The sequence below is a fragment of the Pseudoliparis swirei genome, chromosome 5 (assembly GCF_029220125.1).
Source record: "Pseudoliparis swirei isolate HS2019 ecotype Mariana Trench chromosome 5, NWPU_hadal_v1, whole genome shotgun sequence".
NCBI lineage: Eukaryota > Metazoa > Chordata > Actinopteri > Perciformes > Liparidae > Pseudoliparis > Pseudoliparis swirei.
This window is the reverse complement of record NC_079392.1, coordinates 7,196,509-7,222,957: the sequence shown is the minus strand read 5'-3', so window position 1 is coordinate 7,222,957 and position 26,449 is coordinate 7,196,509. Positions and strand designations below refer to the sequence as shown.

The following is a 26,449-nucleotide window of genomic DNA, read 5'->3' as shown; positions in this document are numbered from 1 at the left end:
GAATAAAACATAATTTAATTGGAATGTGCCGCATGTTTTAGTAAATTAATTTTGTCAAATCATTCCCTGCAAAGGACTACAAAGACATGGGTCATATTTGTTCATTTCATTTAATTATTATAAAAGAAACACAGGTAACAGGGTGGACACAAGAGAAACGGGACGTAACAGGGAGGACTTGTATCAGTGAATACAATAACATATTTAATTAAGAACATAAATCCTTAAACATTAGGCTACATTTAATTAATGGTGTCAAAATGTTATATTATATATTATTTAATTACATTTCATTTTACCAAGAATACTAACAAGAATTATTATAATTAACAATAACAGCCCACCGCCCGCATCCCCAGGCCCTGACAAATCGTATACTCCAAACTTCAACCATAAAAGTCCACCCAATACAATATTCATGAACATATTCAACAGTTAATACATATGTAGTACCAACATTCTCCATCTATACATCAACGATCTATTCCATTAGCCAGCAACCCAGTTGCTTCTCTAAGAAACTCAAACAGACTTTTCCAGCTGGACAGACCTCTTATTGATTGGTTGCGGCTCTGTAATGAGGCATACAATCTGGTCATCTCTGTACCAACTGACGTCTTCTCGTGGACTGGGCCAGTAAAATTTGTTAATGCCATTTCTATGCATACACTTGATCTTCAGGTCTTCTTCCACCTCCAGGATGATTCCTGGGAAGGGTTCACCATCATACTTAATGATGCACCACTGCCCAATTTCTTCTTTAGTGAGGACCTCAGGCGGGTTGGTTCTCTGGTGCATTCTTGAATCGGCCCTTCTACCAAGCTCACCTCCTTCAGCCCATAGCACGGACAGTCCAGTTTGCCCTTGTCAGCCTGGCAAAGACAGGTTATGTCCCTGTATTTGATAATCCCTGGAGAGGCAAATGACTTGGTGAATTTTCATAGTTCCTTTCACAGGCACATCAGCCGCGCCCATCCAACATTTCCTGCCAACTTTCTTCTTCTTCTCCCGAGAAAAAGCTCCACTGAAGTGCCCGACTTTTTAACTCGTGGAACATGGTTTCCGCATTGGGGATATCTTCTCCATGTTTGACAATTCTGTCAGCAGATCTTTTAGGGTACCCCAACACCATCTGGAGCACCCTTTCCATGGCTGGCCTCAAAAGCTCTTGAGATAGTAGGTAAAAGTTACCCTTCTGTTTGTACTGAGTTGCTGGGCCGTCACTGAAAACATGCAGGCGATTGATATCAGGGTGTCTCTCCCTCACCATGTCCAAAACAGGGTCAAGATGGGCCCAGATGGCTGGGGGATCGTGGCGTCTGGAAGGTGAAATGGTGGTGAAAGTCACTGGAGACAGTTCAGCTGCTGTGTAAAGCACTCCAGTGTGCAGGGTTGCTTGCTGGTGGGAACCTCCAAAATGGACAGATTGAATTTCCTTAGAGTACTTACAGGAGTAATTTTCACTGAAATCTACATGAATTAGACATTCATTGCTCCTCAAGTTTTCCCTTAGTTGTCTATAGGCTCCATACTGCCACGAATGTTAAATATGTGCCTTCTAAATCTGAACAGTCGGTCATGAAAGTCACATGCAAGTCCATCCTCTGTTGTCATCACATTTTTCTTGACAGTGATTGTTGACCTTTTCCCTGGCTCCTCTCCATTATGGATGTTGGCTTCCAAAGACCACTGGGTAATACCTACCTCTATGTTTTCAGGAGCTCTCAGCATTTTATGTGTTGTGTAAACACAGTCTTTACACTCGCCGTATGCACAGAGTTTGGATTTTGGATTGCACATGGTTGCATCTACCATTTCCTCAATATTTTTTGTAGCTGACATGCCTTGGCTGTTTAGAGTGTTGGCCATGAACTGTAGGTTCTCATGAGTTTTACACTGACAGGTTTCTCGATCAGCTTCTGTTGGCACCACAACCCAAAATGGTCTCAAGGTGCAGAAACACGAGTAAGAGACCCGATGTTGATGCTCAGAAAGGAATTTCTGGTGCAGATTTTTCATCGTGTCAGTTAGCAAACGTTCTTGATTTTTCGTCTTCTTTTGAGTGACAGTTTGTTTCGTCCCGTTGTCATCCGGCTGACGTCATCTCTCAAATAGAATGCTTTTACTTTTGCTTTGCATTCAGCAGGTAATCTGTTGCTCACTTTTCTTTCAAATGTCAACAGCGCTCCATCTGGTCTTTGACCTCTTTTTGAAAAGCCAAGAATTTTCTGTGCATCCCTCTGCAGCCTGTATTTCTCGATAATCTTTCCTATTGTTGTTTTAGCAATTATTTGTTTCTCTCGTTCCTTCCGGGTGTTTTGTATTTATTTCTGATGTCTTCAATTATGGCTTCCTGCAATAACAATCTTTTCTAATTGTGTCCTTAACTATTTGATTGAAGCAGGTAATTCACCCTAGACCAGGGATTTGTTCTCCCAGCCAAACGCTGGTCTCTCTTTTTGTATTTGTACATTTTTCTAATTTCTCTCTTCAATGTGGCCTCCAGTTTTTCAATCTGGTTCTGGAGCCTCCTTCTCCCCCTTCTGACATTGTTCCGTCCAACAACGTATTGCCTATAACACAAAAAAGTTTATTGTCACAATTTACAATCACTGAAACACAAAATGGTTTGCTTTATCATGTAAGATAATTCAAATCCAGATACACACAATCTGCAAATCATTTAACCCATAACTTTATTCTAACCTTGAGGGCCCTTGTTGTGCTGCATTGTCTCGACTTCGAGGTGGAGTGGTCATTACGCTGGCTCTTGCTTTATCCCTAAGCTTTTTCTTCTTTTCTTGCCACTTCTTTCTCTGTTCTCTCCTTTCTCTTTCACTGAGGTCTGACACTTTCTTTCCCTTCTTCTCTGTCTTTCTTCCACTTTGCCTTCTCTTTATCCAGGTACTGCTTCCTTCTTTCATTGTCTGAATCCTTTCGCGCCCTGTAGCGCCGCTGCTTTTCTGCATTAGACAACGCTGCCATTTCCTGATAAATACATTCATACCATTAGATATCATATAATTTAATATATATATATATATATATATATATATGTAATATATATATATATATATATATATATATATATATAATATATATGCATATTAAACAAACAATACATAACAGCACATGCTGAAATAGTTAATCATCTAGCCTTTTAACAACCCTTACTGTTTTATGTCCACCCTGTTACTGTGAAACATAGTAACAGGGTGACATATATTAAAAACAGCTATTGCTACATGTCTGATGATGATCAAGCTAGCACTTGTGACATCAGAGAAAGATATTTGATAGCTTTATTCACATTTTTTCTAAATGTAAACATTTTGATCAGTTTCCACAAAAATGAGCATAACAGGGTGGACATGTTATTTATGCGCAACAGTTAAGTTAGTAAAAACATTAAAAATTGTTGAAGGAAGAGTGCATACTTACTCTGCTTCTTGAAGATGATTTTCCCGCCTAAAATGTATCCTTCTTCTTGAGTCATACAAATAGTAGCATAGTAAAGGGCGTGTCCAGAGGATTCAAATCACAGTAACAGGGGGACATTAAAACAGGGACACACACTTTTAAAAATGTTAATCAATAAAATGAATTACCATTTTATTTTGTGATGAATATCAATAAAGTGACACAAATGTAGAGTTTACATAACAGTGACACAAATGTAGAATTTGTTTGTATTTGTTTGATTTCTTTGTTTATATCCTAGAGAAGTTGAGCAAACATGATTTGGGACACAGCACTTGGCCTACTTTGTGCTAAATCAGAGTAATTATTTAGCATTTTGAATATCCTGGGAAAATAACATTGATGTTTTATAGTAGAGGGAATAAACATAAAACCAGCTTTTAAAAATAAGCATTTGACCTTTTACATGCAAAATATATGATATAATGTGTTGGGGACCTAAATGGCACTGAATGCTAGGAATGACCCATATATATTATATGTGTATTGCCGTATATTGCATGGACAGGTGCACCTAACGCCTTAAAATAACATGTACTGAAATACATTACATTACATGTCTTTTAGCTAAAGCTTTTATCCAAAGCGATTTATAATCCTTTTACATCCATACACTGTTGACTCAGCTAGAGGGAGCAATTCAGGGTTAAGTGTCTTGCTCAAGGACACATCGACTAGGGCGGGGATTGAACCTCCAACTCCCTGATTGAAAGACACGCCTGCTACCCACTGACCCACAGTCTATTTTAAAAAATAAATAAATAAATGCTTACATCTCAAATGTGGTAACATAAACATGTAGAGTATGCCAGTCACTGCCAGACTGGGTCAAAAGGTACTTTTATAATTCACAAGTCTAAATATGATTTGAGAGATACGTTTACCATACAGAAGGCTACAAAATATATATTAAAAAAGGGGATTAAAAGGAGATCACGTAAATGTAAGAATATATATTTTACTCTTTTGGTTTTCAAAATGATTGTTTATTAAGATATTTCTGAGGGTGACGAGTGTGAAATATATATTTTTTCTTTTCTTTTTTCTTCTTCTTTCTAATTTCCTTGTTGTTAACTTAATTGATACGAATGTAGGATTTGAGTACATACGGATTATGTTTCTGCCTCGACCTTTTCAGTCGTATTGTATAAAGGCTTTACTCATTGTGTTGTGTGTGACGACTGGATAAAACCCGACCACTACATGATTGAAGAGCTGAGTTTAGCATAAGTAGCGCCCACCATTTATTTTACCCAACTCTGATTTCACCATCTCCTCAATGTAAGCATCATCATTGTACGATAACCTCCCCTTCGTCATCATTGCTTCCTTGAATGCATGCCCATTAACGTCAGCCTCGTCATCATCAAATGGGAGGAGCGCGCCCCCCCCCCCCCCCCTCACCCAGTCCCGGTGTGTGTGTGTTTTTTAGAGGGCCGCATCGTGCTGCAGATGAAGCATGGCAGGAGACAGCGCGACAAAGCCAGGTGACCAAGCCGAAAATGAGAGCACTAGTCGGCAGCCTTTCCTCATTGGTGTGGCTGGAGGGACGGCCAGCGGCAAGGTTGGTAGAGCTTGTATTGAACGCGGTTTAGTGCTATTTCTTGGTATTTCTTTGGTGTTTCTTGTATATGAATATCTGTGTGAACCGGCTTTAATGGATTCGTTTTTATTTTAATTGAAGATGACACGCTTTTATTTTGTCTTCTGGAAAATATTTATAATGTTTCAACTGGAACAATTAGACGGATTATATTACCCGATGAGTATATCGGATAGCTGAGAGCTTATCTAATGTCAAACTAAAACTAACTCGTGCGTTGTCAAAATAGGCCTTTAGATGGTTAGTAAAGAAACATACTGTAATGTGTGGAAATCAGACTTAAGGACCCCCTTGCATGCCCTTTTTATTTTAAAGGGTTGTAATGCTCAGAGTAAATGTCAATTTGTTAGTATTACCTGCGCAAGGTCTGACTATCAGCTCCTGAAATAGAGAATAACAATCAAAACTAATTTACAGACTCCAAAAGTAGAAGTTTAAAATTACTTTTTAAAACCAAGCAGCTCTTATTTTGAGATGTGAAACTGCCATTTATGACATATATTTCTAAATTATATACCCAGAGTTAGATGAGAGAATTCTTTTTTTAATGATTTTTATTTTTTCTGGTGGGTCTGCTGAAATCTGGATTATTTGTTTTCCCCTTTGTGATATAACCTCTGTCTCAAGCCCCTGGCGTATTTTCACTTCAGCTAATTTCTCAGGCTGACTCATTGAGATAACGATTGTATCTTTAGTGTCATGAGATCAAAATTCGATGTCATTCTGTATTTAATATTGTGCAGTGTTGTCAATAAGTGCTGTTCTTTCTCTTTTGAAGATCAGAAATGGACATATTAGTTTGGTTGCACCGTCTCTTTTGTAGAGTCCGTCCTCGGGGAACCGAGGAAGACTCAACGTCCTTATTTCTCCTTCTTCTCGGCGTGAAAACGAAAAATGTGTCTTCTCCAAATTTCTTTGAGGTATAGTCAATCGAATCAAGTAGTCCTGCGCGTGGGATATTTTGGACACGGCAGCTAAATGCTATTATTTAACTAGGCTGATCCTTGTTAGTCACGTAGATTGATTTCACAGGTGGTTAAATGAACCAAATTTGGTTCAGCAGACAGTTGTTTGTGGGTGTGACTTTCTGGTAATCTGCCCTGGTTCCCCCCACAAAAGTACCCGCTCACAGAGCCACCTGCTCTCCCACACGCGTTATCTGAGTGCGGAGTAAACGGCAGTCTTTTTGTTTTGGGAGATTTCTGTGCGTCTGTCTGCCCATCCAAGTTTTTTCCGGCCGGTGTTTTGCCATGCCACCTGTTTTTTTTGTTCTCCTCGTGTGACTAGTCGTCGGTGTGCAGCAAGATCATGGAGCTGCTGGGCCAGAACGAGATCGACCACCACCAGCGGCAGGTGGCCATCCTCAGCCAAGACAGCTTCTACAGGGTCCTCACCCCAGAGCAGAAGGCCAAAGCACTTAAGGGCCAGTTCAACTTCGACCACCCAGGTGTGTCGGTGTTAATCACCTCATCACACGCTGCAGTTGTGTTCATGTGTCATCTGGCAGCAGGGTAATCGACAATAGATGCCTGCTGGCTGGGGAAATGTCTGTCACCTGCCTTGTTCATGCAGAGGCGATTCCGGCTCGTAATCTGGATGCAATTCAGGACCTTTTTAATTATGGGGTTTGTTTTGTAAAAATCCTGCTGCAGAAATAATGTTATCGCTTTGTTCTGTTTCCCTCTGCATAGATGCCTTTGACAACGACCTCATCATCGCGACTCTGTGGGACATCAAGGAGGGAAAAAGCGTCCACCTCCCTGTTTATGACTTTGTCTCCCATTCCAGGTGAAGCAGTCTTATCAATAAGGCTACCTACAGAAACAACATATTTGAATATATTTGTTTCATCCCAGGGACTATAAAGAGGACTCCAATGTGGCAGTAACACTATAAAAGTGAGAATATATGGCCTCTGAGTCGCAAGAGCTCAGCTAACAGTGCTGACGGAGGGGGAACCGCAACGTCAACATCGTCCTACGAATCAAATGTTGTTTTTGCTGTTATATTAATGCTATATTAAACAATAGTTTCCTGGAAGGTAGAAAAAACAGTGGAACATTTAAACGCCACAAGATGAGCTCATCATTAATGCAACGTATATTTAAATTGTCATTTTCACGATAGCTTTTGAAGCAAGTAAAAGTGTAAACAATGGATTGGAAGCCCGGTGGGGTATAGTAACGGTCAAACAACTTTTAAGTTTAAGATTTATTCTTCCGGTCACAGGCAAAGTATCGGCACTAAAATTGCAACTCGCAGGTTGAAGTGGAAATCTGACTCGACAGAGAAAAACTGTCTTTTTCTGCACAAGGAAAAAGTCATCTGAATCATTCAAGATCCACAATCTAATTGGACCTAGCTGGCATGAGGGAGGACAACCGCATCCTCCCTGGCCTTGTCAAACAAAAACTTACAATGTTTCCATCTGATCTTCAAAGATGATATCAAATTCGACCAATGGTGTATGTGTTGTATTTGTGTCGTTACAAACGTATCTCTGCCTCCCCTAGATTCATCAGCCGTCTGACCTGAAACTGAACAATGTTTTGTTTTTATAATCATGAGTTTTCTGCAGTCCAAGGTTGATGAGAGCTCTTATAAATGGAAGCATACAAATAAAGAATATAAGAATACATAAAAGTATAATATAGAACACAAGACTGTAGCTTTTACAAAAGAAAAGTTCAATACAACAAACCAAAGCTCGGTTCAACGCGCTCATTGAAGAGCAAATGCTCCATGGGCACATATGCGCATTTTTTAACATTACATGTCACTTTTATGTTATGTCTATTTGTACGGCAGGAAGGAAGAGACGGTGACGGTGTACCCTGCTGACGTCGTGCTGTTCGAGGGCATCCTGATGTTCTATTCCCAGGAGATCCGAGACCTCTTCCAAATGAAGCTGTTCGTGGACACCGACGCAGATACACGTCTATCTCGAAGAGGTGAGACATCCATCCAAACAAGACAGACGTGTCCCCTTCCGGTTTCCAAACGCTAGAGGCAAAGCGCTGCGTTAAAGATGGTTGGACATTTTGCGGAAATGCGGCAGGTGGATGGATATCTTAGCTCGGCTAGACCGGCTCTATAGAAAAGCAATAAATCCTAAACGCAAGTAATCCAACCTAACTCCTTCATAACTCATCTACTTAAAGATAACTCTTCCCATGTCTTCTCTCCCCCCAGTGCTGCGTGATATAAGTGAACGTGGGCGGGACCTGGAAAGCGTTCTCGCTCAGTACATCACTTTTGTAAAGCCTGCGTTTGAGGACTTCTGCCTGCCAGTAAGGGATCTTCTACACGTACTTTAACACGACTCAACACATTGGCATGATTCTGCCCCCGAGCCTTGACTCATGTTCGAAACCGTTTGTCCTTTATTTTTTTATTTTTTTATAAGACCAAGAAATATGCTGACGTGATCATACCGAGAGGAGTTGACAATCTCGGTGAGTATTGGTGCTTTCGGAGCTCATAGGCCGGAGCTCATAGTATATTAATGGGTGCCAAATGTTCCAGTCTCTAGTCTTAACGCTGTTATCATAAAGGACGCAGCTGTGTTTGTTGTTGGCCTTCTGTGCTGGGAATTGTCTTCTCAAAACTAAGGAAGCCCAAGCATCTGCTGCCGGGAGAACCAAACCGCTCCGTCTGTTGATGTGAAAACATCCATCCAAAAGAAACTGCAAACAAAAACTACGCTGTGTAGTCTAAATATCGTGAACCTCCTCTGACCTTGCCCCGTGTGATCATTTCATCGAGGTCACAGAGCTGAGCGTCCAGTTACACTCTGCAATCTTCGAAGCGAAGACAGCGTGACATGCTCGCAGCGAGGCAGTGTTGATGTTGCATTCGCATGGAATCATCATTTTAAATGTGTTTGAGGTCGGCAGAGAATACGAGCAGAAGTAAAAAACGGCGCTGCCTTTTTTTCTTTTCTTTTTTTTAACTTACTTTTTTTTCTTTTTATTATTGCCATCCTCCGTGATGTAAAGTACAACCGGGTGTTACGTAAGTTGCTCTCAGGAGAACGTTTTTAACAGATTGGAAAATGCTACATGCGGTACTAGTATAGTTGCGTAAAATAACACAAACAATAGTTATATTTAATTATTTTTTATGTTCCATCACCACAGCATCATTTCTTAATGCATGCTCTTGTTTCCCCCATGGCGTCCAGAAGGCGTCCGTCTACTACACGGTTGGCAACCTCCAAGTCTGAAAAGTGAAGTCAATGGAGAAGTGCCTTCAGCCTGTATTCTCTCTACTGGCCATCAGGGGGCGACTCCTGGTCTGATTGTATAGAATTAAATGAAAAATGACTCTACTTCTCACTTAATTGTATTAGCTCAGTAAACATTGTAAATATGTGTTAATGGTCTCAATCTCTAGTTCCAAGTCATGGTGTGAATTATGTTCCCGTTGCAGGTGAAATAGATGACAAATCAGCGTATGCTTTAGGGCGGGGCTAGCATGTGATTGACAGGTCACTACCAAGGCAGTTTTGTAAAATAACCTTCTGGGTTTTTCAAAGATCGCTGTGTGACTTAAATGTGATGGTCATACTTGAGACTCACAAACCAGGACTAACCCCGTGATCTCTTGTGTCTCCCGATACAGTTGCCATAAATCTGATTGTTCAGCACATCCAGGATATCCTCAACGGCGGTTTGACCAAGCGGCTGAACGGGTGGTTAAATGTTTACGGCACGCCGAAGGAGCAGCCGAACATGGAGTCCAGCAGTCGGCCCCACTGAGTGCAGCGAGACGAAGGAGGCGCTCAAGAAGCCCAACGGGCACGTCGTCGTGGCTCGCAAGGCACGGCTAATTTACAGGGACACAAAAGGCCTCTTTTTCCTTCTTCTTTCTTTTATATGATTCTGTTTGGACTGAAGAAATTAATCGAACAGAGAGTATCCCTTTTCGTGGAAATTAAAGCTTCAGTTATACATTTCTCTTCAATTTGTGTACTGTGAGAAAAGGGATGGAGAGAGATACAAAGGAGCCAACTCACAATTTAATGAAATGTTGCTTGGCTTTTACTACAGCACTGACGGAGCAGAAGCTGTAAAGACCATTTCAGAACACTTGACTGCCTTTAAGATTACAATGAATGCCGTCAAGCGACTCGCTGCTTAAAGGCAAGGCCTTACCCTTTAGGAGGTGTAACCTTCCCCCTTTTGTTAATACAACTTGCCATGTTTTCTTTCTTTTCAAGCGCTGTATGAATCCTAATTTGACCGGAACAAATAGATTTTGAAGACACGTCTAATGGTGCGTGATGTTTGTCTCATCTGACTCTAACAAAGTGAATTGGCTGTTAGTCAATTTGAACAACTGATTCACACCTCAAACCATCTGATGTTTGAAATCACCAAAGATCATTTTCTGTGCCGTCTTTGTGGAAACATTTTGTGTTTCAATGTGATGCTGACATTACTGTAACTCATTCAATAAGATGCTAAGAAATTACCACAAGGTGTTCATTTTCTTTTGATTTCCATGAACTTGAATACTCGGATGTTTTCGAATGCAAGTTTCATTTGGAAGACGCATTGAAAATAGTGTTTCCTAATGCACCGAGTTATTTAGATGTCAATAAGTACAAAATGCCCGATGTAAATGTGCACTGTAAGTGTTGTTTAATGGGATTTTCTTTTGTCCTGTGTACATTTTCTCATGATAAAGTTCTCAGGTACTCTTTGTGTGCTTGAGTTGACGCACGTCATTAGCATCTGATTGAAAACATTATTTTTCTCAGACATTTTGCTGTTTTCCTCTTATCGACATATTCAAAAGGCAAATACCACATGCTTGGCACCACGTTGTAGATGCCAAGAAAAGGTTGAACAATGAACCTACTTTTCATAGAAGTAAGGTGGTCACAATGTGCCCCTCACTAACTCAGAGGCCACTGAAGTCCTCCGTGTGAATTTGGGGGTTCATGCATTATTCCGTGGTGGTCTGCCTGGCTACTGAGACGTATCGTGAGCTCCTTCAAGTGGTGGTGGTGCGTTTGCAGCCATATTGCCGACAGTTTGTTCACATGTCCGTAGTCTGAGATAGTCTCGGTGTCGGTACTTCTCTGAGACTTAGGTCGGAGGGTGACTATAATACTTTTTAAGTGACGGGATGTGAGCAAGGGTATAGGTTTGCATATGGTCCATAGGGACTAGTCACAACCAAAGTTTTGGGAAAGACAATTGTCCCCTCCAATATTTTGTTAATTTTAATTGCCTGTTAGAAAAAGTAATTGTGCACAATATATGTGCAGACTCTGTTCGAACTATGTTCGTTACCCAGAAGAGTAAAAACTACATTTCCTAGTTTTCCATGACTTCCCAAAACCTTTGGGATTAAATCTTTTTCAAGGACTTCCAGGCATGGAAATCATCTGATTACAGAAATGACAAAACGGAAGTGCTTGAAATGAATGTCAAAATAAACCTGCATCAGTTTTAAATGCATTCAGGAAACGTGTTAATTAGGCTACCATGCATTAGCAATAAAACTGAAACACGTTTTGGGAATCTGACCTCACGTCAGCCCTTTTGGATTGTAAAGGATGTGATGTGGAATAAAGAAACAAGGCTGCTCCATAAAACCTGAACCTATTACCTAAATATTCTAAATTGCTTTCAAAATAAATACATATACTCCTCATATATAAGGTCTACATTCATTTATTCAGGCATTATTTTGAATGCATTCAAGAACCTCAGAAATTAGTTTGAGGAGCAGGAGGCTAAGTAATTATGAGACATTAATTTAAAATGTTGTAATTTCTTTTTTTAAGACACAACTGGTACAAGTTGTTTATATATATTGGATATACTGTAGAATATGCCGTTACTGTATCTTGGCATTTTAGCAGAACTTTTCTGATTCATTTATTTCTTATTTTTCGTGTGCAGAATACTGTTTTGTATTTAAACTATAAGGTTTTATTACAGCAATTAAATCAGTTCCAAGTTGCACAAATGTTACTATATTTTAATAAAATGTGTATTATGTGTGTTCAACATAATAGCAACTACTGCTTGGACCATCAGAGGGTCTGTTTTGTCAGGACCCAAACACAGACACGAGGACAACAAGGTTGGGTGAAGGTAAAGAGTTTATTAGATGGTACGACAGGAGGGGAATGCAGACAGAACGGTGAGGGGTGGTGGGGGGTGGTGAGGGGGCGTGAGGTGGCGTGAGCTGCAGCTCTCTCAACGCTAGAGAGGCTGAGATTTAAGGACCACTGGAAACGGTGAAGTCATCTGGCAGCTGGTGAGGGAAGCCGGGGTGTTTCAGCAGGAAGGAGTTGATGACTTGAGTGAAGACCGGTGCTGGAGACGACGTGCAGGTGTGGAGATGAGGCCAGGTGCTGGAAGTCACGCCGATGACTCACACGTAACAAGAGAGAGAGAGACAGGGAAAAACAGTGTGACAAATATGATATAATAAAGAATATAAAGAAGCCGATGGAAATAAACTACGTCCTTTGTGCTGGTGGGGAGGGGACCCTCCTCGTCCTCTCGGCTGGGGGGCGGGTGGTGTCGGGGTGGAGGGGCTGGGAGGACCTTACTCCCTGGGTCTCGGACTCTGGGTGCTGAGAGGGGTTCAGGGGGGTCGGTGGACATCAACCCTCAGCTTCCCTCGTTCAGGTCCTGTGGTCCTCCATCCTTCTCGTCTGATCCTGTGGTCCTCCATCCTTCTCATCTGGTCCTGTGGTCCTCCATCCTTCTCATCTGGTCCTGGTCCTCCATCCTTGATGCTGCTTCTTGTGCTACGGCCATCGAAACCTGAGTAAAAAAGACTTGGAGACTTTTCTTCACGTTAGTAGTTTTTTACAACAAATCTGTCGGGTTCAGCCACCTTCACCTAACTCTAAGAAATAACCAGAGAGTCAAATGAACACAGGGAACAAATCTGATTTATTGCAGAGAATACAAACAGTCGTACAGAGACCCGACAGCCCGGCACCTCATAATCTCGCAGCACCCTCAAATCTGTGGTCGGTTCATCAAGATTATGATATGATATGATAAACCTTTATTCGTCCCACAGTGGGGAAATTTCAAAAATCACAGCAGCAGGGTACATCAGAGCATTAATAGAAATTAAATATAAAACACAAAACTAAATACTAAATACTAATACTAAATATACAGGGGGAAAACAGAGTAAAGTGCCGGGTTTGCCAGGACCTCCAGGATCTGCTGCAGTGTGTTGTGCAGCCTGACAGCAGCAGGGAGGAAGGACTTGTGGTTCCTCTCCCTCAGACACGGGGAGGAATCAGGCGACGCCACTACGTCACGAAAGTCTGAAAGCTGAAAATATCCCATACTTACCGATTATTTTAAGCGACAAGTTTTTTAGGTTTCAAATCTGTGGTCGGTTCATCAAGATTAAGCCTCCTTAAAATAGTGTTCCGACGATTTGGTGGGTTTGATAAAAAAGCTTCTGCAAATGAAGATCCGGGTAAACTCATTCGCAATAACTGCTGAGAAAATTATGCTGGGACAATTTGGTGGTTTGATGGTAAACATGCTTCACAATGAAGAGCCGAGTAAACTCAAGAGCAAGAACAGCTGAGGTGATGATGTCATCAAGTGAGCTGCTGTTCTAAATGCAGAATGACCGTACTGCGTCCTCCCGTCCCTGGGACTTCAAAGTACACAACGGGACGGAGCTTCTTCAGGATGCACAAAAACCTGTGCTACAGGATGAAACCTATTCGCAACCCCGCCAGAGGTGAGGGGAGGCTGTCTGGGGCTTCATCCGTCCTGCCAGACATGAAGGTTTCAGATCCATCTTCGGAAGGGAGCACAGTCCCCGAAGTCCTCTTCCCTGGTCCTCTTGGTGGAGGGTCCAGCGCCGTCCTCTTCCCTGGTCCTCTTCACGGAGGAGCCGAGGCCGGAGGTGGAGGGGGCGGAGTCCTCTTCGTCCTCTTCTGGCCGGTGGAAGAAGGGGGGCGGCGCACCAAGGAAGGGGATGGGAGGAAGGAAGGGCTGGTCATCTTCTTCGTCCTCCGTCTCGGACATGGAGCCGTAGCCGGAGTCGTCCTCGCTGTCCGAGATGGCCTCCTCTCTCTCGTCGTCATCAAATGGGACCTGGGGACGCCACCAACCGCGACCCCAACCACCGCGACCCCAACCACCCTCAGGCATGGCCTGACCCACAAATGCAATAACAGCCTCACCTCGATTACCTTCGTCGTCTGAGGCGATCCGGATGAAGTCCAGCGCAGGCAGCATGTCGTTCAGAGCAGCTAAGAGGGAAAGGTTCAAACCGTCAGGATTTCTCGTAACAGGAAATACATATTTCTGTATTACATTTAGCAATAATATATTATTATTAGAAATAATAGAAAAGAAGAAAAAAACACAGCGTATCCTAACAACGACAGACCACATAAGAGTGCTTAAGAGTGCATAAGAGCCTTTTATACATTTAACAGTTACATCCAACATAGTGCAGCTCTGTTTAAACAGATGAGGGAATCAGAATCAAGTAATGCTGCTTCCATGTGACACTTCATGTTAAACTTTAATGCATTTTGTAAATATTAAAAAAATATGTTTCACAAAGATGGACATGTTGACTATATAATAAAGATTTATTCAAATGGAAATCATAATAATCATAATAATTATCGTTATTGATAATGTCAGCAGCATTTGCATATGCCCCAAACAACAAAGTGGGATTCATAATAAATTAGTTAATTTAATAATTATTCATTCATAAAGTTTGGGGGCCTTTCACAGCTTTTGGTGGTGAATTCAGCGACAGTTGAGCTCTCGGCAAAGACATTTATTCAGGACGTCGGTGAATAAAAAGATGAATAAATGGTTCGCGATAAACGGCGTGAACGTATTTAATATACATTAAACCACGCGCGTCATGACGCACAGTGAGACATGGCGACACAGTAACCTCTTTGGTTTATAACTCATTGTTCTCCCGTTCACGAGGTGCACCTCAGGGCGCGTGGAGGATGCTGGAGGCAGCGCGCGCTCTGCGCTGCCATCAGTTAACGCTACTGAACAGATCGCTCTCTTGTCCCCCCGAAAGCAAAGCACCGCAACAACGAGCCCAGTGCATTTCAATGTTAAATGTCAAATAAATCACTTTAATAGCGAAAGTAAAGGAGCAGGTGTGTACAGTAAGTCCCGTTTCAACGGTCACAACAAAGCAACTCAAAGTCACGCGCATGCAGGTCACGTGACCGGAGGCCCCAGCGCTTCACATCGAACAAAATAAATGCACTTTGCAAATTTTACTTGAAAATTCTATGAAAACGTTCGAGGCGCCATCTTTTTCTGTAATTTCAGAGTTAAACGTCAACGTTTTGATGCCTTCAAACCAAAATCACAGGGGTTTCGATCGATGCCCTTCACTAATTGTCAACACCTCCGCACATCTTCAGCAATTTTCAAGACAGTCTGCAACTCAAATATTTTTTTACAAGACGAATCATCGACTGAGGGTCACTTTTCACAAAACATCGTTTCCCCCTCATTGCCAGACAACATTTTAAACATTAAAACTCACTGATTTCTAAACTAAGAACACTTTTATGGATTTAAGGGGACACATTAATAATATAAATGCTGAATTCAATGTAAAATGGGTCTTACCGTCACAGTTATAGTCCAAATCAAAGCCCAGTCCGTTCAGCAGGGGCTCGTCCTCGGTTCTCGGTCGTCGGAGGGCCTCTTTCAGGGTCTCAGGGTCTCGTTGTCCGGATCTCGTGTCGTTCGGTTCGCCAACAAGTTTTGTATCCAGCAAAAAGTCTCAAGAAGTGCAAAAGTCTCAGTATCCTTCACAGGTTTGGGTTCACAGGAGAGTCCACGGGGGGGTTCAGCTCATGTCAAAGTCCAAAGTGCAAAGGGAAGAATCAGAACGTCCGCGGCCTTTTTATAGCCTCGGTCCGGTTTCCATGGCATTGACGTGAGTGCACGTGCGTGCCTGCGTGCGTGCGTGCGATTGAGCAATACAGAGAGAGATATTAATTATTTCCCCCATATTTTTCTAATATAGATTTGATTCATACGAGTTATTATTATCATTGTCATTATTCTTATTAATATTATCCGTATATTATTTCTCAGTGATCTGTTGCTATTCAGTGCAGCTGTAATCGCTGTAAAGCCAAACATGATGCTAATTATATTATATATTATTATCTTCAACACCACTGTAAAGAATCGCAAATCTCAAGGACTGCATTCTTTCATCAGTTGATCCAGAATGCTGCAGCAGTAAAATCAAGAATCACTTGAACTATTCATACACTCTGTCATATTCATTGAATACAAATAAACTGAATTGAATTGAAACTGAATCTTATTATTTAAAAGGGACCATGAGTTAAAACATAAATGTCACCATTTGATGCACTGTACCAGATTAGCTGCACATCATTTGCATATGTAGTCCCTTGACAGACCATAACAAACATAAAACAATAACAAACAGTACATTTACAGGATATGTGAACAACTTGACCTGCTGTTGGCATCAGAAGGAAAAGTCAGGGGATCCGTAAAGGATAATCCTCTGCGGATCATGCATGTCAAACAAAATATATCATCTAACATTTGCTTACTATTTCAGTCTGGGGTGGACCGATTGAGCCTCTGTTTGTGAAATACAAATGTGATGCAAAAAAAGAAAAAGAAACACTTTCATACTTTATTGCTTGTGGTATTTCCTCAGGATGAACAGTAAAGGCCAACGTTATAATCTGTGTATAGCGATGATACATGGGCTGTTCAGGTGCCTCTAAATAGTTGACATTAATATGTTATATGTATTAGCCACACAATATACTTGTACACACACGTCAACCATCCACATTATAAGAGTCTACATCATTTTCCTTCTGGGTGTTTCCCATGGCTGGGTCTTTAAAGGTACACGTTCTATTCCAGCAGCTAGCCACATTCTTGTGATGACTTTCTTTATTTTGCCAGTGACTCACCAGGTACCTGCGAGTTATCAAGAAAACACCAAGAGGAAGACTGGCGCGTAACTCTGACTGTGTTATTTCCCTCCAGTCACCTTGACCCTCATCAGCAGACTTAACACACTTGTTTTTGGCTGCAGCGTGCACGAGCTGCGCGGACACAGCGACCCGGTGACCGGTGCGCTGCTCAGACCCTCCAACCACCTGCAGGTCGTCCCACCTCACCGGTTGCGTTTCCATCAGCTGTGTTGACAGCTACTCGAGTAAAACCACTAACGTAAAAAACATAAGGTCTGAGTACCATAATGCATTCAGTCAGTAAACCAATGTGTTTGTTCTATACATTACAAACGAAATAATATACTATGATATACATCACATATAATGATATTGTTAGAATTTGAGTAACAATAATGTATTCATCACACCATATTTTTAACTTTGCCACTCAATGATTGTCAACACACACACACACACACACACACACACACACACACACACACACACACACACACACACACACACACACACACACACACACACACACACACACACACACACACACACACACACACACACACACACACACACTTCATCTTGCAGATGTCATGACCAGCGGTGGCACAATGTTGCCGCAGCCTCATTGGGTGCCGGGTCTGTGTGGACCAGTGGACCGCCACCAGGCACTGCCCCAGGTTCAGGGACGAGGGAAACAGCTTTACATCACAGGGATGTTATCGACAAATTAAAGGACACCATCCGGCATTGATTTTTTAATTTGAATAAATGGTCCAAGTGAAATAAATGTTATTTTACAGTTTATTATTTGAACATAACTTGCCCCACATTTCATTTAGAGTCATTTGTTTATTCTTGTAAATGACTAACACGTTGGTTGTTATAACACAAACAGCTCTGACTGACTGGTTGTTATAACACACATAGCTCTAAATATAGAAACATACCTCTAACCTGTTTGAAAACCCATTCATGCAGCACTCTAAAGCAAAAAGGACGCCAGTCATATTAGATTTTTTTTTATGTGCAAATTGAAAATCCAAACCGGTAGACGGAAACACACCCAGAGTGAACTGTACACACATCGCAGACCCCTAAAAAAATGAGACTACCCAATCGTGTGTGTGTGTGTGTGTAAGGGTAAAGTCTCTTGCCAGGATGATTTTGTGTTTGTTGTTGTAATACTCATATTGACCACAAGCACCTTGTGTGCACCATGTTTAAAATATTATGAAATAAAAGCATTCATGTTTTCTTCCAGTTGAGTATTTAATCTCTCTGCACACTTTAAACACATTCATATATTATCTGTTGGCAGATTTATTTTTGTCAAGAAATGTATTTACCCAGTCTGCCGTTCGGGAACTTTTAGTTAAAATGAGAATCTCAACTATACACAAAATAAATAAAGTGTGCCTGCTCACACACATCTGCCTCTCCCACACTCAAAGAAATGACTCATTGGATGAACTCAATTAAAGTGTTGGCAGGTTTTCCATCCAATAATTATATGCAACTCCAACTAAAATTTAGCACATCAGTGCAACAAAATGTAATTAAGTTAGTCCAACTCATTTGTATCAAATACATCTAAAATAAAATAACGATATTCATTAAATTAAATTAATTTGTGTTTGTCCAACTCAAAATATAAATTTGAAATTAAATATTCTATTCCATACCGCTTATCCTCATTAGGGTCACGGGGCGCTGGAGCCGACCCCAGCTGACGTTGGTCACCTGGACAGGCCGCCAGTCCATCCAGGGCACAGAGACAGTCAATGCACCTTTGGGCAATTTAGAGGTCAATTAACCTGACTGCATGTCTTTGGACTGTGGGAGGAAGCCAGAGAACCCGGAGGGAACCCACGCTGCCACGGGGAGAACATGCAAACTCCACACAGAAGGACCGCCCGGCCCGGGAATTGAACCCACGGGCCTCTGGCTGTGAGGCGACAGTGCTAGCCACTACACCACCGTGCGGCCCTGAATTTGTGTTCACCTCATGCAAACAACTGATTTTCAGCTGGCGCATGCGCAAAGGGTAGTCCCCAATTAAACACATTTATTTTGAGTTGATATGCACACCATCTAACCTAAATAAAGCTAATAAATGAAAGTATTCATACATGTTGTGTTACACCCATTAAATATAAATATCTATTTTTGTAATTGATTTATTTAAATGTATCAAACAATATTTAAATGTGTCACCTCTAAGAAGGCCTTGAATCGTTTTTTTGAGTGCAGGAGACACACACCATCTTTGAGCTAGTGCAGAGGGTGGGGGCGAGGGTGGGGGGGGCGACAGTCAAACATCTAGATACAGAACAATAAATGTCTCAGAAGACATAACCAAAAGACATAATAGTTGTCTATAAAATATGATTCCTTTATTGCTGAAAGAATACAACTCCGTAGCATAGGCGAGCGAATGTGTATCACAACTAGGTTACTTGTCTTTACGCTGAGGATTGGCCACAGTCACAATGCAAATGTTTGATACTGCACCCGAAGAGAGGGGGAATAACAAATTCAGCCTGGATATCAAAGCATTTTACAAATTCCAAGGTTAATAATCCTTAAAATTTTTCAGACTGACCCGGAGTCAGCAGCAAGAATCACCTCAGCATCTACACCTTTAAAAAAAAATGAATAAGAAAAAAACCACCAACTCTGGGCTGTGAGTCTCCTCTATCTCTTCTATCTTTGGTTCTATGAGACAAAAATATAGAGCTTCTGAAACGTGTAGCTAATTAGCAATACTGCGGGTGGTTCATGAAAGAAAAATGCAACATTAAGCATCAGAAAGAGCTAAAAATCAACCAAAATGTCCATTTAATTATCTACTTCACGAAAAAAAAAAGAAGAAAGATTCCAATATTCACAACTCCTCTGATGAACACATGTATCAGGGAGGGGGGGGGGGGGTAGAGATAACCCTTTCTGTTAGTGACCATCAAACCACAAGAAAGGAGAAATCGACTGCTCTGAAATTATTCTAAAGCACCGAACATGATCTAGTACAACGGATAACGTGACGAAGCGATCCGGTGCAGCGCCCGCGGGTCCGAACACTTGTTGCAACATCACCAAAATTCAACGACATATTCCGGGCAATGCCCTCAGCGTCCACAACACATCCAGAGATCTACAAATCACTCACAACAAAATATCAAGATTGAATGAAACAGAAGCATCTGGGGGAGGAAAAGAGGGAGAGGCTCAGCGAAAACTCTGCAGCCTCTCGATCCAAATCATTTTCAGGTTCCGGTGCCTGAACGCGAGTGAGGCCGTCTTGAACACCGCGGTCATCTTTCTATTCAGTGTCCAGTCCGATGTGCATTAGCCATGTTACACGGATGTAAGGCAGCGGTCAAACCCGCATCGAGGCTCTGCCAATGACCGCACCGAGGGAGTCGTGTGCCAGCGGGGTCCCAGGAGGGGGATCCTGGAGGAGCGGAGTCCTGGGAGTCACAGGTCATCCTCCTCGTCTTCGTCCTGAGAGGAGCTGGCCTGCTGGGCGGCGCTGGCGGACGCCGCTGCCATCTGTGCCTGCTGGGCGGCCTGCTGCATCTGGAGCCACTCTTGCTGGGCGAGCTCCGCCTGCTGCTGCCGCGCCTGCAGGGAGACAGACGAAACCAAAACAGAGACGTGATGCGAGGGAAGGCGAACTAAAGAGCATATTAGGTGATATCTGGCGTGATATTGGAGCAGAGAAACTCAACTATGACTGTGTTTTTGACACAAAGATATTAAGACATGAGAAGACTGATCACAGTAAGGTTTTTTAAAATCCATTTCTGAGGGTGAAATATAAATAGGGCATTATATGCCTTAGATTAGACTGATATATTGATGACCAAAGAACTGCTGCAAGTTCATGAGATGGATGTCACAATAGATTTGTAATGTGCAGATTCAAAAAAAACATAACAAATCACATTTGTGGTGAACTCTCGTCACATTTATGGTTGTGTTGCGTTTATATCGCAGCAAGATTCAAGGACTTCTTAATAGCAGCAACATAATTGCAGATGTGAGTTTTCAGATCATACCTTGGCAAACAATTCCTGCTGCTGCCTGAGGAGCTCTTCCTCTGGGATCCCCAGGTTCTCCAGTCTAGAGCTGGCCTTCCTCCTCTTCAGAGCCACCGTTTTACACTCCATGAGGACGCCTTTTACCTCCGTGATGTACGAGGCGAAACCCAGGCTCTCAAGAGCTGCGGCGGACAAACAAGAGGCGAAAGCGACATCATTAGCTTCAGGGGTTTCCCATTGTTAGCCAAGGAGAGGCTGCGCCCCACACACACACACACACACACACACCCCCACACCGACTCACCGTTGATGATGTGTTCAGGAGAGATGGTCTTCTTGTCGGACTTGTTGCATATTTCGTTGGCTTCGGAGGAGATGAGGTGGATGAACTCCGTGCAGCAGTTGACCACGAGCTCCCTGGCGTCGTTGGCCACTCGCACGTTCGGGAGAGTCTCTTTAATCATCTTGTTGATGGCTGCTCTGGGGATGGTGAGGTCGTCGTCGTTTGCAGAGGAAGAAGCCATCGTGGCAGGCAAAAAAACAACAACAAAAACAGACCAGGAGATGAACGCTCCGGCTCCTTGCCGGGTAAGGAAACGGTAATGGACGATGACGAGCCGTTGTCAGTTAATAGAGTCCACTGCCCGGGTCAAGGCAACAACAACATCGAGTTAAATGGCGTTGAGAAAGAAAGAAAAAAAGACGTTTCCTCAAAACACGCCGGTTGGTTAGCTTGCTCCGTGAGCTAATTACGTATTAAAACCCAACGAAGGGCGGTTTCTGTAGACCGCCGCTGTGACGCGGACCACGGCAGACAATAATAAGCTCCAAGAAACGAACACATAAAACCACATAACCGTAAATACTAGGAGGGAAACGAAACGTACGCTTAGCTGTGGTCCCTTTCGCGAGCGAGCCGCAACCCAGAAGACGAGTGAGAGCGGAGCGCGAGCGCATGGCTGAACAATGAGCGGCCCCAAACATGTGTGACAGGACAGGTGTCCCGGGAGAGACGACCCGCGAAATGAAGCCGCCGCAACACTGCGAGTTAATAGACCTCGTATCGACTAAGTGAACCAAACATCTTCAATGAGCTCAAAGCTATCGGCAGTTAATTTACTATTTTGTATCATCGGTAGCATTCGCTTAATTTTTCCCGGAAATGACGTAATCAAAAAACCGGATAAGGCCTTCTTCTTCTACGATGAGGTTTTACGGTAGTTGGCATCCATAACTGCCACCCTCGCGTTTTATTCTCCCACAGTTCCCATATTAATGCCGTTTTTTAAGTCCATTCGTGCTTAAAAACCTTTAGTCACCACTAGTGATGAGCCTCATGAGGCATCGAACCACTTCAGCCAATTGGTTCGAGAAAGGGTTCATTTCTCGAAGCTTCATGTGCTCACGAAACCCCCTACTGGCCAAGTGCATAATCACAGGCAGCTGAATCTGAACCACATCATGTGATGCATTGAATTGTTGTGTCTGTTATGGCTGTTGGGAATGACTATGAATTACAAAAATGTATGACCAAATCATTTCTGTACATAAATGATCACATATGTGCATAATAAAATATTTTTTGAATGTATTCTGTGTGTGTAAATGTTCCCAAAATGGTAGTAGGCCTATCATATGATACGGCAGGTTGTGTAATAATGTTATTATGTCACTTTAGGAAAATGGCATGGGCTTAAGCAGGCAGAGGACAGTGAACGTGTGTGTGTGTAACTAGGAAGAGGGGACTGAATATGCGTGTGTAACTTGGACAGTGATGTACAGGACAAGGGACATTTTATTCATTTTTATTCAGAAATAACAGTTTCTCAACAGTTCCATCTTATCACCTATCCTTCTCTCCTCACTCTCCTAACTCTCCAAACTATCTCTCTCTCTAAACTCTCCAAACTCTCAATCAACAACCCACATGTTGAATGGATCCTGAGGGGTTTATATTGCTGTCAAACCTCCCGGCAATATCTGAACCACTTCCCGAAGCAGTCACGTGGTACAGCCGGGCAGCGAGGCTTCGGACGTCATCGTTTTTGGCTCCTCCCCTAAATGAAGCAAGCCTCGATACGCGCTTCGAGGAAACGCCCCCTCCATTATTCGCCACACGCTTCGAAGCGTCGGCACATCTCGTAACAACACTAGTAACCAGCCACTAACCCGTGTATCCCGTGAGCACCGTATACACACCCTTATTTACGTGTAACGTTGTCCTCCTCGCCCTATTCCGTAGTTGTGTCATCTTTTTTTTGTTTACATTTAGTCTGATGTTATCTTACTAGATTCGACTTCTAGGAACAGCAACTGCCGACAATGTTTACAGCTCTTTTATTAAAAATCAAAACACTCTATACTGTCTTTATATGTTTTGTTCAATATAACTATGGCATTCACTCGGAAAATGTGCCCTTATGCCCAAATGTACACTTGGAATTTTACTACACCTGTTCGCACATATTTTAAATGCCGAGTCACTTTAAATAAGGTTGTCTTTTTTCTATTCTTCGTATACCATGTATACAATACTGACATGCCTCTTACTCACTTCTGTTATAATTCTGTACATATTTTGTTTTTTATTCTTATTTTTTAGTTGTACTCCTATTTTTTTTACATTGAAGTGCACCTAGGGGACTGCTACTCAATTTCGTTGTTCTTTGAACGTGTTCTCTGTAACAATGACAATAAAGAAAGTCTAAGTCTAAGTCTAAGTCTAAGGATACGTTGTAACTCAGGTGTTGAAAGTCGTCGAGCAAGTGTTTACCGCCATCTGTTCACTTTTTGTTCAAGCGCCACGTTTTCTTTTATTTTCCATTCTATTGTATTCCAGTCTTTTGTGTTCTCCTCTCTGCAAACAATCCAATAACTCTTGAATATATTTACGAAATGTTTCTCAGAAAAAATCCATCTGGTATGAGGCTTTGGAAAAACAGATACATTGCAGATTAGGTCACTGATTCCCAAAGGGATGCATGTCTTTGAAAGTTGACCTCTAGATGTTGAGAACGTCTCTTAATGTAAACATCGGCTCTCAACAGGGCAGTGTAACCATCTAAAGTTTCTAAACGTTTCATCTGATTCACTGACTTCATCTCTGCCCTGAAACGTTTTGCTTATTATTTTCATGTTGTTTAAGAAAGGGCTTGGAGGCTTAACGAGTGTAGATGTGCCCGACCAGTAAAGTGTGCCATGGTGTATAAAAAAAAGAAAATGGCATCGTCACAATTATCTTTAGCTGTCATATTTGTATTTGTTCACAAACCACTGATTCAATCTTTTTGGCATAGAATACAATTCTAATTAAATTAAGGGAAAGTAAACCCACATGTGGGTGAATGTATCTAGCTCAGGTCAACATGACACGAGTTGATCTTTTCCAAGGTGAAGCTCTTTCGGCTTCTCCAGCTAAATAATGTTTAGGAAGTTCAGACTGCATGGCGTTGAAGACCTTGTCTAGTTCAAACACCATTTTGTAAAACGTGTCAATCAAGAGGTCGCCGTTGGGGTCCGCTCATGAAGAGCGTGCATGGCTGTCCTGTAACCACAAGGTAGCTGGTTCGATTCCCGCTCTCCCCATAGTTGCATTTCGAAGTGTCCTTGAGCAAGACACTCCCTGGGCAAGACACTGCACGGATGTGTCAAATGCAGAGAATAATTTCCTCACTGTGGGATCAATAAAGGACACATAATTATTTATATTATTATATATTTGAGTGTGGTCATCAGGGTGTAAAGCGTTAAAAAGGGGGGTTCTCCATGGTGATGATCTTGAAAGTATGCTATTGGGGGAAGAAAAAACAAACATTGTAACTCATCTCGGTTGCGTTAAAACGGCGAGGTGAAGAATGTCTGAGGACAAAGATGCTGTACCTCTGCCCGAAGGTTTTCAAAGATCTGATTGTAGATCTTAAAGTTGATGTTGACGAACATGTCGGCAGTCACCTTGTCAGCTTTGCTGAGATCTGTCTTCATGCCCTCTTAGACTTCACGCTCAATCTCTGTTAGCACCGGCCCTATCAGGCTGATGCTGAGGACGAAATGGACAGAACAAACATCACATCTCACACGATGTGAGGCCGATGAGCAGCAAGCTAAATTAAAAAGTAACCTTTTAATCTATGTATGCATGGGAAACCACCCTGCAGCGCTTCCCATGGATACTCAGTTCCTGAATGATGCCGTGTTAGCGCCGGCCCCAGACCAGGGTGTGCTGATAAGGGATTATAATAATTCTTTGCCTGGCAATTTGAAACACTTTGAGAAAGCGACTTGGAATTTAAAAAAGTGCAAAGCGTGCCTCGCAACAATTATCTTACCTGAGATTAAATCTCAGGGCTTGCACCGTTAAGCTTTCAACAAAAGCCCTCGACTGCAAACTACGTAGACATCATTGAATAATATCCCTGGAGAACACAGTGAGACACTATTAGGATTTCTCACCCAAAAAAACCAAACAAACCGTTAGGTTGAGCTGACGTGACCCAGCCTGGATGCCGATGACGCTGGCCCATGACCACGTTGTGGCCTTTTTTCCTCCTGTCAGGGAGGATTTCCTTCAGCAGGCGCACGAGCCCAAACAAAGTTGGTGCCCATGACGGTTTTCAACTCATCGATGGACTGACACCTGATGGGTCCAATCAGACCCATCCCAGCATTGCTTACTGTGGCAGGAAGTCAGCCATGGCAAGAGATGTTATTAAAGTGTTAGTGGAACTAGAACTCGTGAAAAGCGGCAGCTCTAGTTTCTCTCAACTAAATGTAATCAAATGGTGCAGGCTTACTTAAGCTGTCCACACTCAATGGAGCTCTCATCACTAACTTCATTTTAAATAAGGCTTTATGGAAAACTCACTGGAGTGAGGGATGGCGCTATTCTAAAGAAATAAGGCCCTGCCCAACTCGTGTTGAAAAATATTACTGCAACTCAGCAGAAACCTTGTACACAGGCTGAAGAATACTGACAGGCACATTCTACACATGGGTGTAGTGCGGATTTAGGCTCATAAGTTTATTGCTGCAGGTGAGTCGACTCTGAAGAACAGGGTCATATTTGAATGAAGATATCCAATCGGATACAGACATTCAATGAAACGTTTTTTTTATTGAAATTCCTCAGTCTATGTTTATCTTTGTAAGCAAGGCTGTGAAAAGGGACATGTTTAGCGAAACTAAAATACACATTTTTTTTGACGCGTACAGAAACACATCTGTGACGTTTATAAATTAATTACATGCCGGGGGGGTGAAATAGTGCATCATCTTTCACAGGATCGTAAACAGTTTTTCATTTTAATGCAAAAGAAAGAACCAAAGCGGAAAAGAAATTCCAGACCA

General features: G+C 42.2%; 3 protein-coding genes across 3 annotated transcripts; 1 reads left to right on the top strand and 2 right to left on the bottom strand.

Moving 5' to 3' along the window:
• The first annotated feature begins 4,939 nt into the window (after positions 1 to 4,939).
• Positions 4,940 to 10,791, top strand: LOC130193986 (uridine-cytidine kinase 2-A-like). Its single transcript, XM_056414843.1, has 7 exons — positions 4,940 to 5,044; positions 6,371 to 6,530; positions 6,775 to 6,871; positions 7,892 to 8,034; positions 8,276 to 8,373; positions 8,490 to 8,538; positions 9,707 to 10,791. Exons 1-7 carry the CDS (start codon positions 4,940 to 4,942, stop codon positions 9,841 to 9,843), a joined length of 789 nt encoding a protein of 262 aa, XP_056270818.1. The 3' UTR covers positions 9,844 to 10,791.
• A 7,062-nt stretch (positions 10,792 to 17,853) lies between these two features.
• Positions 17,854 to 22,463, bottom strand: LOC130193759 (protein Dr1-like). The gene is made up of 3 exons (XM_056414465.1): positions 21,411 to 22,463; positions 21,125 to 21,288; positions 17,854 to 20,687 (listed from the first exon to the last, which is right to left on the bottom strand). Exons 1-3 carry the CDS (start codon positions 21,628 to 21,630, stop codon positions 20,541 to 20,543), a joined length of 531 nt encoding a protein of 176 aa, XP_056270440.1. The 5' UTR covers positions 21,631 to 22,463; the 3' UTR covers positions 17,854 to 20,540.
• A 1,993-nt stretch (positions 22,464 to 24,456) lies between these two features.
• Positions 24,457 to 25,927, bottom strand: zgc:109982 (uncharacterized protein LOC553564 homolog). The gene is given in 11 exon segments (XM_056415037.1): positions 24,457 to 24,534; positions 24,537 to 24,626; positions 24,821 to 24,855; positions 24,858 to 24,894; positions 24,986 to 25,142; positions 25,432 to 25,469; positions 25,471 to 25,492; positions 25,494 to 25,518; positions 25,602 to 25,692; positions 25,694 to 25,776; positions 25,897 to 25,927. Coding segments are annotated over 11 exon segments (687 nt in total).
• Between the last annotated feature and the right edge of the window lie 522 nt (positions 25,928 to 26,449).

Coding starts and splice junctions, on each gene's coding strand:
- LOC130193986 (XM_056414843.1), top strand. CDS start 4,940: ATGGCAGGAGACAGCGCGACAAAGCCAGGTGACCAAGCCGAAAATGAG. Junction 8,035..8,275: donor TACACGTCTATCTCGAAGAG/GTGAGACATCCA, acceptor CTCTCCCCCCAG/TGCTGCGTGATATAAGTGAA. Junction 8,374..8,489: donor TTGAGGACTTCTGCCTGCCA/GTAAGGGATCTT, acceptor TTTTTTTATAAG/ACCAAGAAATATGCTGACGT.
- LOC130193759 (XM_056414465.1), bottom strand. CDS start 21,630: ATGGCTTCTTCCTCTGCAAACGACGACGACCTCACCATCCCCAGAGCA. Junction 21,289..21,410: donor TCCTGAACACATCATCAACG/GTGAGTCGGTGT, acceptor TGTCCGCCGCAG/CTCTTGAGAGCCTGGGTTTC. Junction 20,688..21,124: donor AGCAGGAATTGTTTGCCAAG/GTATGATCTGAA, acceptor GTCTCCCTGCAG/GCGCGGCAGCAGCAGGCGGA.